The sequence below is a fragment of the Pan troglodytes genome, chromosome 10, assembly GCF_028858775.2.
Source record: "Pan troglodytes isolate AG18354 chromosome 10, NHGRI_mPanTro3-v2.0_pri, whole genome shotgun sequence".
Taxonomy (NCBI): Eukaryota; Metazoa; Chordata; class Mammalia; order Primates; family Hominidae; genus Pan; species Pan troglodytes.
The window spans coordinates 16,630,122-16,643,158 of record NC_072408.2 but is presented as its reverse complement, the minus strand read 5'-3'; the positions used below and the strand labels follow the sequence as shown (position 1 = coordinate 16,643,158).

The following is a 13,037-nucleotide window of genomic DNA, read 5'->3' as shown; positions in this document are numbered from 1 at the left end:
CATTCTTTTATATGTGGATACCTCCTTCTTTTTGGAAACTTTTCCTTTCAGTAATCTTACTACCTCCACAGCTTTAGTTTAGATGTTTTTTGTTGTTGTTGTTGTTTCCCAGGGGTGATCAAATCCATATATCCAGCTTTTACCACCTTCCTGAGTTCTAGTCCCCCCATTTTCAAACACCACTGAAAATTTAGTTTGACTAAGTACATCAACCTATTATGTGAAGAAACAACATGTCCCACCCCCACTACGGTGTGGCTTAATGAGCTAAAGTAACATATCAAGATAGACATAATAATCCAAGAAACTGGGGTTCAGAGAAGTAAATATTATTAGGGTGCATCTTGCGCTGTTCCACAGTGAGGCATATAGGGTTTTGGGGACAGAACAATCTAGTCTCTAATAATGTTTTCTCTTATAGCACAGGCACATTTCATGAGCCTTTCCCACTACCTCGGTGTTCCAGTTTGGATGTGGTTTGTTCGGCCTAAGTCTCATGTTGAAATCTGATTTCCAGTGTTGGAGGTGGCGTCTGGTGGGCAATGTTTGGACCATGGGGGTACATCCCTCATGAAAGGCTTGCTGCCCTTATGGCAGAAGTGACTCAGTTCTCACTCTTAGTTCCTGAGAGAATTGCTTGTTGAAAACAAACTTGTACCTCCCACATGCTCTCCTTCTAGAAGACGATCTAAGGAAATTTATAATAAAAGCAGAGGAACGCTGAAACCAAACCCAATTCATATCAGTAATAGCTACCATTTGTTAAGCTTCCACAATGACATGTAAGATGTTAAGCCCTTTATGTTACCAGGATTATCTCACTTATCTCATAAGAATTCTAGAACATAGGTCCTATTATTATCTTTATTTTATTCGTGAGAAAAGCAGAGACTCAGAAGGCTTAAGTCATAGGCCAAGGTCATTCAGCCAGTTGAATGGTGGAGTGGGGAATATCTGGATCCAGGCAGTCAGACTTTTTTTTTTTTTTTTTTTTTTTGAGACGGAGTCTCGCTCTGTCGCCCAGGCTGGAGTGCAGTGCCGTGATCTCGGCTCACTGCAAGCTCCGCCTCCCAGGTTCACGCCATTCTCCTGCCTCAGCCTCCCAAGTAGCTGGGACTACAGGCACCCACCACCACGCCTGGCTAATTTTTTTTTTTTTTTTTTTGTATTTTTAGTAGAGACGGAGTTTCACCGTGTTAGCCAGGATGGTCTCGATCTCCCGACCTCGTGATCTGCCCGCCAGGCAGTCAGACTTTATTAGAACATGCACTTAAAATTAGCAAGAAGGAATGAGAACAACAACAACAAAATTTAAAAATGCTTACCGAAGAAAACTAAAACAATGTACAATATTTAGCCCTGAGATCACTAGCAGTGAAGGCAAAGAAGAATGCATAATGGGTTTCTATAGCTCTCACTGTCCGGTTATAGAAAATATTTCTACATTAGTACAAGCACTTTTCTTCCTAAGCCCTGAGTTTTGAGAGTTTATCAAGAAGGCCTCTGAGTTCATTCAATTAATGGCATCATCTAAGGCTGTTTAATAACAAATGCAGAGGTAGTCCACATAAGGAACTTTTGCCTTTACCTTTGAGACAAAGCCCAGGGCCTCACGTTAGGAGTACAGCTCTCTAAATATAAGCCTCCAGGGCAGAAGCAAGGGGAGGATGGAGGGACACAATGCAGATTTACAGCCTGGTGGGTACGGCCTTTGTCCTCTCCACGTCTATTGTCACTCTTGAGGTCCAAGCCTCTACTGCACTGCCTGGTTTACTGCACAACCCAACTTGGCTGCTTACTTCTGGTCTCTCCCCACCAAACCATCCTTCACACTGCTTCCAGCTTAATATTTCCAAGACACTGCATTTGCAAATCCACTCCTCTGTTTAAAAATGTGTGTGTGAAGTATAAATTTATTAGCTTGTTGTTTAAAGCCTTCTACAACCAGACCCCGACCGACCTTCACGTCCTATTGAGAGGTGACAGCCTGCTGGCAGCCCTCGCAACCCTGGCTCGCTCTTGGCGCCTCCTCGGCCTTGGCACCCACTCTGGCCGCGCTTGAGGAGCCCCTCAGCCCGCAGCTGCACTGTAGGAGCCCCTTTCTGGGCTGGCCAAGGCCGGAGCCAGCTCCCTCAGCTTGCAGGGAGGTGTGGAGGGAGAGGCGCAGGCGGGAACCGGGGCTGCGCTCGGCGCTTGCGGGCCAGCGCGAGTTCCCGGTGGGCGTGGGCTCGGCGGGCCCCGCACTCAGAGCGGCCGGCCCGCCAGCCCCGGGCAGTGAGGGGTTTAGTACCTGGGCCAGCAGCTGCCGTGCTCCATTTCTCGCCGAGCCTTAGCTGCCTCCCCGCGGGGCAGGGCTCGGGACCTGCAGCCCACCATGACTGAGCAGCCCGCCATGACTGAGCCGCCCGCCGGCGCCCCAGCCATGGGCTCCTACGCGGCCGGAGCCTCCCCGACGAGCGCCGCCCCCTAATCCGCGGTGCCCAGTCCCATCAACCCCCAAAGGGCTGAGGAGTGCCGGTGCACAGCGCGGGATTGGCAGGCAGCTCCACCTGCTGCCCCCTGCCGCATCCACTTGGTGAAGCCAGCTGAGTTCCTAAGTCTAGTGGGGACTTGGAGAAACTTTATGTCTAGCTAAGGGATTGTAAATACACCAATCGGCACTCTGTATCTAGCTCAAGGTTTGCAAACACACCAATCAGCACCCTGTGTCTAGCTCAGGGTTTGTGAATGAACCAATCGGCACTCAGTATCTAGTTAATCTGGTGGGGACTTGGAGAACCTTTGTCTAGCTAAGGGATTGTGAATGCACCAATCGGCACTCTGTATCTAGCTCAAAGTTTGTAAATGCACCAATCAGCACTGTGTGTCTAGCTCACGGTTTGTAAATACACCAATCGACACTCTGTATCTAGCTAATCTAGTGGTGACCTGGAGAACTTTTGTGTCTAGCTCAGGGATTATAAAAACGCACCAATCAGCACCCTGTCAAAACGGATCAATCAGCTCTCTGTAAAACAGACCAATCAGCTCTCTGTAAAATGGACCAATCAGCAGGATGTGGGTTGGGCCAGAGAAGAGAATAAACCCAGGCTGCCCTAAGCCAGCAGCGGTAACTCACTGGGATTCTCTTACCACAGTATGGAAGCTTTGTTCTTTTTGTTTTTTTAGGTCTGCACTGCCTTTACGAGCTGTAACACTCACTGCTAATGTCTGCAGCTTCACTCCTGAAGCTAGTTGAGAGCACGAACCCACCAGGGTGAACAAGCAACTCCAGTACATACCGTCTTAAAAGCTGTAACACTCAGGCGAAGGTCTGCAGCTTCACTCCTGAGCCAGCAAGACCACAAACCCACCAGAAGGAAAAAACTCCGAACCCATCGGAACATCTGAGGGAACAAACTCCAGACACACCGCCTTTAAAAACTAACACCGCGAGGGTCTGCGGCTTCAGTCTTGCGTTAGTGAGACCAAGAACCCATCAATTCTGGACACACTATCAACTTTGTTTCTCTAAGGATGCTTCTTAAACTGGATGATTCACACCCTAGGAGTGTGTGTGTAGGATGGGGTTTGAAGCAGTAGAGTAAAAAACCTAGCGCACGTTCTATTCCAGAGGTGTCAATTTACCAGACAACAGTTATTTTAAAACTTTTCTATGCAAAAACATGTTATAGGGTGGAAGGCAACATTTTTATGAGCCTGTGGGCCATTTGTATACATCTTTGGAGAAATGGCTATTTAAATACTCTGCCCATTAATTCTAAACTTAAAACTACGACTCCAAAGACCCTCTAAGAATTTTGCTGGGCCATATCCCAAGACCCTGAAGGGTATTACTCGTCCTCTCCAAACTGCCGAAGTCGGAAGCAGGTGACAAAAAAGCTGACCCTGGAATCACCTTTCGCAAATTTCCCACCTCCAAGCTTTTCGATAGTTTGTAACACTGGCTCCTCTCCCCAAAAGCCTTCCCTTCAAGTCCCAGCAACTCTCCCTGACCCTGCTGGGAAGGCGCACCAATTACCTGTCACTCCAGGAAAGCTCATAGCATAAGATGATCCCATTGGTCATCTCCCAGAACCAGACTTTCTGAAAAGTCCTTAAGGACCAGCTAGTCCAATCCCTCACTGAATAAAGGAGAAGCAAAGTCTAGGGAGGTGAGTTGATTCGTTGTCCTCCTAATTAGCAGGTGAGCTCCTGGCAGGGCTGGGGCTTCATCTTCTGGGCTCTCTGCAAGGTCGTGCCTGGCACGGGCCAGGAACAATTTCATAAACTCGTCATCTAGACGGCCTTTGACTAACACCATCTCTCCGTGTGGAGGAGCCGCTGGGGTGAGCGGGGCAGGTGTCGTCCGTTTCAGAGGTAAAATAACCCAGCTGCAGACCTCCAGAGGCCGACTAGAGCCGGGGTCAGAAAACAGGTTTTCCCTCTCGGGGACAGCGCCCAGGGGACGGGCATTAGAACATCGGCTGATGTTTCATCTGGTCAGGGAACCATCCAGGGCTTAGTACACCTGGCGCTAATCGGCGGGGATTAATTTCACACCCCGCAGCTGGCGGAAAGCAGCGGGAGGAGGCACCTAGCCCTGGGGTTGAGATCCAAGTTCCTGCGCGCGCAAACCACGCCCCTGTAGATTCTGGCTGCTGCGTGTTCGCGCGCGTCCCGGAGTGCGCATGCGCAGCGGCGGGGTTTGTTCCGGCAGCCTTTTATTGAGGGGACCCGCCAGTTTCAAATTCAGTGGCGTTTGCCCTGATTCCCGGGGCCTGGCTTTCAGCGTAGCAATTCTGCCGGCGAAGAAGGTGAGCGCAGTGCTGTGTGGCAGCAGAGCTTCTTAGGACGAGGAGCAGCGGGACGAGGAAGGGCAGACTGGTGAAATTGCAAACTGGGTGTCTGTTCCGGCGCCGGACCCCTGCTTGCAAAGGTGGGTGGCCCGTCCGGAGCGGGAAAACGTTCCGGAAGTGGAGGGCCGGGCCAGCGTGATTGACAAGCGGGAACCCCTGTGTGGGGACGGGGTAGGCCTAGGAAGGTTGTGCCTGCGGTGGAACTGGGCGGTGCGCAGGAGTGGGCATTAACAGCAGTCGCGTGTCTGGGTCTTAGATTTGGCCTAGCTGTGTTGAACTTTTCATGGATTACGTTACGTAGATAAGACACTGCAACAGTGAGTGAGCGCTTGTAACCCACCTGTCTCTTACAGAAACTGAGCCCCAGCGATACTAACTTTAGCAAGGATACAGCTGGGATCCTAAACTTGGCGATCAGAGCCCAGAGCCGATAAAGTTAGCTGCGTGAGTCTGGCTTCCCCCAGGGCGGGAATCGAGGCGGAGCAGGGTACAGTACGGAGGCCAGGGATGAGTGCAGTTGACCAGATTGTTGACGGAAGTGTCATAAAAGTGGACTTAAATGTTGATAAGAGCTGGTTGGGTTCCACACAGGGTGCGAGCTCAGGATGCACGTTGGAGGGGACACAGGGCCAGAGCAAGGTGGGAATGCGGGTATTATGGGCCAGGCCATCCTCCAGCTGGTGGAGCACCGCAGCACTGCAGTGTGTGGCCCTGGCTTAACAGCAGTGCGGAAAAGCTTTTCTCTTGGGGCTGTGGTGCTTTCCAGGTGTGTGAAGTTAAAACATTTTAGGGCCATACGGTAGGTAGTACCTGCCACATAGTTGTCTTGGTCAGCCCCGGCTGCCATGACAAAATACCATAAACTGGGTGACTTAGACACAGAAATGTGTTTTCTCACAGTCCCAGAGGCTTGGGATGTCCAAGATCAATGTGGGGAGGACACAACTGAGCCCACAACAATAGTCTGTACTCGGTAATGAGTGATAATTGGGGACTGAAGAAAATGAACACGTTAAGAACTAATATGTTCCTGAAGTGCTTTCACAACTCTAACCTCGTTTTATGAGCATGAGCTTTGCTGTCCTGGTGTGTGCCTTGGCACTGGGAGGTGATGGTTGTCCTCCACACAGCCAACCTGAAGAGGGCTGAACAAGTCACTGCAAATGTTTTTAATAGGGCTTAGTGAATCCGTTATACTCAGATTTATCTAAACCTCTGTGATTTAGCCTGTGCTGCTTCTGGAATAATGAGATCCATAATTACCACTGATGGGGAAGTGAAATAATACTTACGTTTCTTCTGTATTGTTTAGTGTTGTCATTCTAGAGTTTGGTCACCAAGTCTGTCTTTTTTATCCCACTTACCCTGGTGGGAGGAAAAGTGAGGAGATAGAAAGTTTCAGGTGGCTTGGGGGTCTGGCAGATGTGGTTCAAATCCTGAGTTCAAGCACTTACTGAGTGACCTTGGGCAAGTCATATAAGTTTACTGAGTCTCAGTTTCTTTCTCTATAAAATAGAGCTTATAAAAATACCACACAGGGTTTTTGTGGGGTTATCTGAAAACGGTTTGAAACCATTAAAGAACTGGCCATTTAACTAATAGGTATTCAAGTCATGGGACCTCCGTTACCCAGCCTCGGAAGAGAAACCTTTACTTACAGCCCCGATGTCTGGCTGGCTACTCATTCCTTCATCAGATTTTTGTTGAATGCCTATGAGGTGTTGAAGCACCTAGTTCTGAGTCCTGGAGCCAGAGAAGAGCAAGACAGACAAGGTTCCTCTATTTGTGGAACGTATATTCCAGTGAGGAAGAATAAATAGGTTCAGATGGTGCTAAGAGCTATGAATAAATTAAATACAGAGTAATGTGATTTTTAAAAAGTGACTTAGAGCAAGCTAGGGGGTGAGGAGTGGGGGTGGTGTTTGACCACTGTCCAGCGGCCAGACAGCCGGAGAGGCTTCTCTGAGGAGGTGAGCCAAAGCCTGGATATTGAGGAGGACTCCTTCTCCAGGCCAAGGGGAGCAGCAAGTGCAAGGCCCGAGCTGAGTAGATGAGGCTGGGAGCCTGACCAGTCTCAGGCTGAGCAGTGCTCTGTCTTGAGAGGAGCTGCTGGTCAGCTTTTTGTCTTGGGATTCAGAACGAGGAGACATGAAGACTTTTTACTTGGCAGTGGGAGCTGAAGCTGAAAGGTCCAGGGGCTGATGAGGCCACGTGTAAGCGAAAGTTTGGGATAAGCAGAAACCGAGTGCGCTGAGGGAGTGAGATTGTGGCTGTATCCGGCGCCTGGCTGAGCAGGAGAGTGAACCCCGTGGGTGTGTGTTTGCTGGTGACGTTCCTGGAGCTGTCTTGAAGTCCGAGCTGCCTTGCAGCTCTAGTCTGCTTCTGTTTTTGGCCTTTCCCAGATAGTTTCAATTCTTACTCTCAGTTTGTGAACCTCCCTTCAGTGAACCTCCCTTCACTTATGCTGGATATCTCTTGCAACCGGATGAGCTTCACTAAAGCACAGTCATTTGGACCTGGATTCGAATCCCTGGTTTTCCACTTTTTAGCTGTGACTTATTTAATTTCTGTAAGCATCAGTATCCAGTAGCTGTATCCTTATAGTGTTGTACAGATTAAATGAGATAATAAAAGCAAAAGACCACTGTAGAGTGTTTAACACATAGGAGGTACTCAAAAATTTGTTAGGTACCTTTCTTCCCCTTTCCTTCATGTGTTAAAGCTTTTTCAGTACATACCCCTCTCTCAGGATTGAATTGTAAATCATATTTTTTAATTACCCTTCTTGTAATAATTCCTCTACCTCTGTAGTCATGTTTTTCTTTTTTCATTTTTTCTTGTCCCCAGAATGTCTAACAAAACAGCCAAATATACCTCTGTAAAGACAGAGGGTAAAATAATGCTAGTTCTGTGAGTTCTCTCTTCTTGTGCAAATCCATAAACTGCCACCAATCTGTAGTCATTTTAATTGCCCCTAAACCGAAGAGCATCGTGGCAACTACCTTTCCCCTCGTAGAGTGACACTATCACTAGTCTTATTGAGGCCAAAGTTATAAAGATGGGCTCTCGATCTACTAATATTAGTAAAATGGGTTTGGGACTTACTAACATTTGTGCTTAGAAGAGACAGACCTGGCAAAGAGCTTGGAGAAGTGAGTTCCAAAGAGAGAGGTGTGGGAACCAGGATGGAAGAGTCAGGCCTCCAGATAGCGTTTACCTCTCCTTTCTTCCTTGAATCACTGTCTCAGAGATAATTAGGTTCAGAAGAGGAGAAAAAAAAAGATGACGTCAACATGGAGCAGAGTTTTTCTTAGACCTTAGCCTAGCAAGGAAAGAAAAATGCCTGGTCTCAGTACTGGGAAGCTGTTCCAGCCAGAGCCCCGTGGCTGTGAAGAGAGCTCTCCTGTCTGGAGCCAAACAGAAAGCTCACAGGTCTTGAGGCCAGAAAAGTTAGTAGGTGGCGGCTCTGGTCGGTGCTGGAAATGGAGGCCAGGATGAACTAAGAAGCAAACTAAAGATACTTGTAAGATAAGGACGTGTAGGCCGGGTGCGGTGGCTCACGCCTGTAATCCCAGCACTTAGGGAGGCCAAGGCGGGCGGATCACGAGGTCAGGAGATCGAGACCATCCTGGCTAACACAGTGAAACCCCGTCTCTACCAAAAAAAAAAAAAAAAAAAATTAGCCGGCCGTGGTGGCGGGCGCCTGTAGTCCCAGCTACTCGGGAGGCTGAGGCAGGAGAATGGTGTGAACCCGGGAGGCGAGCTTGCAGTGAGCCGAGATCGCGCCACTGCACTCCAGCCTCGGCGACAGAGTGAGACTCTGTCTGCGGGGGAAAAAAAAAAAGGACGTGTATGTTAACTTGCGCTATCCAAATCAAGCTGTGCTTATGGTCCTCTGCCTGTGCGTCATGATTTTCCAGGACTTCACCACGGGATAAAGTGAAGTAGCTTCAGCTTGTGAATGTGCATTGCAGAGACGTGGGAGAAGAAAGCTGCAAAAGTCATTATAAGCAACACCCTTGATCTTAGGGGTGCTGGTCTTTGAGAAGAGAGCTCTAAGCCTTTTGTAGAGGCATTAGAAAGGTATCGGAGCCACGGTGAAATGCAGGGGAGATTGGGTTTAGGGGCTTTCCTGGTCTGCATTCTGCTACAGCCGTTAAATGCCGCTAGATGGAGTGCGTGATTCTGGTATGGCCTCATGTGGACCTGCGAAGGATGGAGAGAACATGGTCTCTGCTTCCCAGAACAAAGGAGAAATTTGGTAACAAGTGTGGAGACTGCTCTTAAATAATGCTCCAGATTTCAAGCCACTTCTTCCTGGACCATGAGAGAGCTCCCTAATGTTGTATTTATTTTTCCTAGGTCCATGGCTAATGAAACACAGAAGGTTGGTGCCATCCATTTTCCTTTTCCCTTCACACCCTATTCCATCCAGGAAGACTTCATGGCAGAGCTGTACCGGGTTTTGGAGGCTGGCAAGATTGGGATATTTGAGAGTCCAACTGGCACTGTGAGTATGAACAGTGAGAGATACTGAAAAGGACAACTTAACGGCAGCCGTGCTAGCTTTTCCTGTTTGCCCATCCAGAGATTTTCATAGTTTGAAGTTGGGCAGAGTAGTCTCTCTCAGTTTATCTTTCTGAGTAATAGTCACTTCCTCTATTAAAGTCTTTTTTTTTTTTTTTTTTTGAGATGGAGTCTCGCTGTGTCGCCCAGGCCGGAGTGCATTGGGACGATCTCGGCTCACTGCAAGCTCCGCCTCCCGGGTTCACGCCATTCTCCTGCCTCAGCCTCCTGAGTTGCTGGGACTACAGGTGCCCGCCGCCACGCCCGGCTAATTTTTTGTAGTTTTAATAGAGACGGGGTTTCACCGTGTTAGCCAGGATGATCTCAGTCTCCTGACCTCGTGATCCGCCCGCTTCGGCCTCCCAAAGTGCTAGGATTACAGGCATGAGCCACCGTGCCCGGCCTAAAGTCTTAAACATAGCTCTGTGGTCTGAGAAAAATTAGGCTAAAGTCATTGGTGCCTACCTATTACGGTAGATGAGACGGCTTTCTTACCAACTCTTTTCCCTCCCGTTCCCCATCCTTCAAATATAATTCTAAGTTTTAGTTTCTGCTGAGTGAACCAGTGTGTTATGATTATGTTTTGAACATAATTTTGTCTTGAACAATATGTCCTAATATTCTGTTTTTTCTAGTTAATAATTGCCCTTTTAAAGTTAGTTTAGTTTTTAATATACCTATGCCAGTTCCTCCCACATCATCCAGTGGCCTCTCAATATGATTTTCCATACAGATAACTCCTGTCTTAGTCGGCCAGGACTGCCATAGTAAAATACCATAGACTGGGTGACTTAACAGGAATTTATTTTCTCACCATTCTGGAGGCTGGAAAGTTGAAGATCCAGATTCTGGCAGGGTTCTGGTTCTGGGGAGGGGGTCTCTTCCTGGCTTGCAGATGGCTGCGTTCTTACTGTGGAGCAAGAAAAGAGGAGGAGGAGAAAACCAAATCTTTGGTGTCTCTTTCTCTTTTATGAGGACAAGGGCTGCTCCCTTATGGCTGCTCCGTTATGACCTCCTTTACCCTTGAAGGCCAGATCTGTAGTACAGTCACATGGCGGGGTTAGGATTTCCACATATGTTTGTTTGTTAAGATGGGCAGTCTCACTATGTGGCCCAGGCTGGTCTCGAACTCAAGCGATCCTCCCCTCTCAGCCTCCCAAGTACCTGGTGGCTGGCAAGATCCAAGATTACTGGTGCACACCACCATACACAGCTTCTTTTGTTTTGTTTTTGTTCTTTAAAAACATTTTTTTAACATGCATTTTGGTGGGGATACAATTCAGTCCACAGCAGTGACCAATTCCATTTTTACTTTGGAGCCCTCCTGGAATCCTCCATCCTTTCCCTGTCATTTGAATTAGTTGCTCCTCAGACTGACTTGACAGATTTCAGCATGAGTGTTAGTGGGGACAGACGGCCGCACCCACACCACATCAGGGTATATGTCCGTTTGGAGGCTTTCCTCAAACGTCTGGCAGCCCTGGACTGCCTGTGTATGCTGAAGAACAGGGCACAGAAAGGCTGAGTCTGCAGGGCAGGCTGGCTGTGGCTGCCAGGCTGGGCTCCTTTGTTGGGGGCCTCCAGTTGCCAGCACATCTGTGGGATTTTTCCCTAGAGTCTTCGGTCTCTCCAGAGCAGGTGCCTCTGAGCTCTGGCCCAGCAGGTACAGACGCTGAAGCCCAATAGCCGGTCTTCCGGGAGGTGGTCTGGGGAAGGGGATCCAGGTGGAGAGTCCCCCTCAGTGCCTGCTTTCAGCCTGGCCCTCCTGTCCCTCCCTCTTGCCTCCTCAATCTGCCGGTTGCCTCCAGGTCTCTCCTAGCTCAGCTTCCACTTAGAGCCCACTTCCTGTCTTCTGCAAGGAGCAGGCGCAGGGATTGCAACCTGGGAATCTAATTGTTCTTAAAAAGAATTTCAACCTGTCCCTTTGTTTTCAGTGGCCTGCTGTGTTCCTACCACTTCCTGAGTCTTTCTGAGAATGAGTGGTGGAGATCTCTGGGGACACTTGGGCTTGAGTGTCTCTGCCGAATCACTTCCATGTCTCTGCCTTCTTTCCCTCTCTCCTAAAACATATTCCTCCTTCCACTTTCTTTGTTTTTGTGGGTGTAAGCCTCCATATTACTTTGGTTAATTTTAGTGTGCTTTGGAACACAGATGAGTGCATGTTCATTCTGCCTTGTTTAATTTTAGAGACAGGGTGTCGCTCTGTTGCCCAGGGCCGAGTGCAGTGTTAAGATCATGGTTCACTGCAGCCTCGACCTTCTGGCATCAAGTGATCTTCCCACGTCAGCCTCCTGAGCAGCTGGGACTACAGGTGTGCGCCATTACACCTAGCTAATTTTTTAATTTGTAGGAATGAGATCTCACTATGCTGCTCAAGCCGGTGGTCTTAAACCCCTAGGCTCAAGCAGTCCTCCCTCCGTGGCCTCCCATAGTGCTGAGATTACAGGCATGAGCCACTGTACCTGACCCCTTTCACCTTGTTTAGCCTGACAACCCATCTTCTCCCTCTCAGGTCTTTCCATCTCAGTCTTCTGCACTCCAGGCTTCTGCGTCTTCCTCCTCTGCTCAGCCTTTAATTGTCGATGTTTCTGGTTCTATAGCTTCATCTTCTTGTGTGCACTCTCTGTGAATGTACCCTGTGGCTTTATTACCTTTGACATTCTTCTGTCTTCTAAATCGTCTCCTGAATAGAGTGTTTTCTCCTGTCCTGGGTGTCCCGCAGCCCATAGGAGCAGCCATGCTGTGGGACACCCTGAGTGGGGTTTGTGTTACCTGTTGTGCCTACCATGCCCTTCCCCACCTTGGATGCACAGGTGCCCCACCTTAGCTGCCCGAGATGCTGTTTATCCTTGATAGTCACCTTTTAAGCCTTATACAGGTCTATCAAGTTGAGTCACCATTACCACTTGGTGTGTGCTGTGCCTTGTGTAACACTGCAGTTCCAGGAGTCCTCCAACCTGGAATGCATGCTTTGCGGGGATCTATGATGCCCTCGAATTGTATGTTACATGTGAACCTGTGAGCATTTTCTAGGGGCTCTGCACCTTTGTGTTCTCAGCTCTGAGCCCCATGCTTGCTGCAACCAGCAGGTGTTCAGAGTGAATGAATTTGCTTATCTTGGCATAAATCATGTAACTGTTGATGATACCCCAGGAAGGTGAGCCTTTGGTTATAAATCCTTTTAACATTTTCCAGTCTAAAAGTTTTGTGGTCTTATTACAGGATGTAGAAAACAGTGGGCCTCAGTTATTCTTTTGCTGTTGTGCCGGAGTATACCACGGTTGTTTTTGAAAGATAACTTTGACCATACCCTTAGGAACTTCCTCAGCTCACTTTCAAATGGAGGGCACTGGCTTTCTAACCATTGTGTCTCCCAGCCCAGTGACAGCTGAAGCTGACTGCTTCCGATATCACAGGCAGCACAGAAGAGCCGCCCTCCAGGTGCTGCTGGGAAATGCTGCCTGGAACTCTTTGCCATTTACTTGCTATCAAAAGCTGAGGGAAATGGTACATATGGGGCTTTCCTAAAAATATGGGATCCATCCATTTGTCAGCAAGGTCATTCTATCCTATCCCAGGGCCTTTCAAGATTTTGATGAAAACTAATAGATCCCATATTCCAGAATAATGCTA

At 48.6% G+C, this 13,037-nt stretch overlaps 2 protein-coding genes across 11 annotated transcripts in view; one reads left to right on the top strand and one right to left on the bottom strand.

Annotated features, from left to right (window-relative positions):
* CLEC2D (C-type lectin domain family 2 member D) overlaps positions 1-4,957 on the bottom strand; it is a 123,641-nt gene extending 118,684 nt beyond the window's left edge. For 6 of the 10 annotated variants that reach the window (XM_063786320.1, XM_063786324.1, XM_063786325.1 and 3 more), the window contains exon 1: positions 4,022-4,951. The gene's annotated coding sequence lies outside the window, so the exon portion shown is untranslated. Of the gene's footprint in view, positions 1-4,021 lie in introns of all 10 variants that reach the window. The other 4 variants (XM_063786319.1, XM_063786321.1, XM_063786322.1 and 1 more) reach the window with 2 other exon arrangements.
* Positions 4,958-5,043: 86 nt separating this feature from the next.
* LOC451825 (ATP-dependent DNA helicase DDX11-like) overlaps positions 5,044-13,037 on the top strand; it is a 30,710-nt gene continuing 22,716 nt past the window's right edge. The window contains 3 exon segments of the mRNA XM_063786296.1: positions 5,044-5,155; positions 8,759-9,099; positions 9,201-9,348. Of these exon segments, the coding sequence (XP_063642366.1) occupies positions 8,999-9,099; positions 9,201-9,348 (249 nt within the window). The 5' untranslated portion in view covers positions 5,044-5,155; positions 8,759-8,998.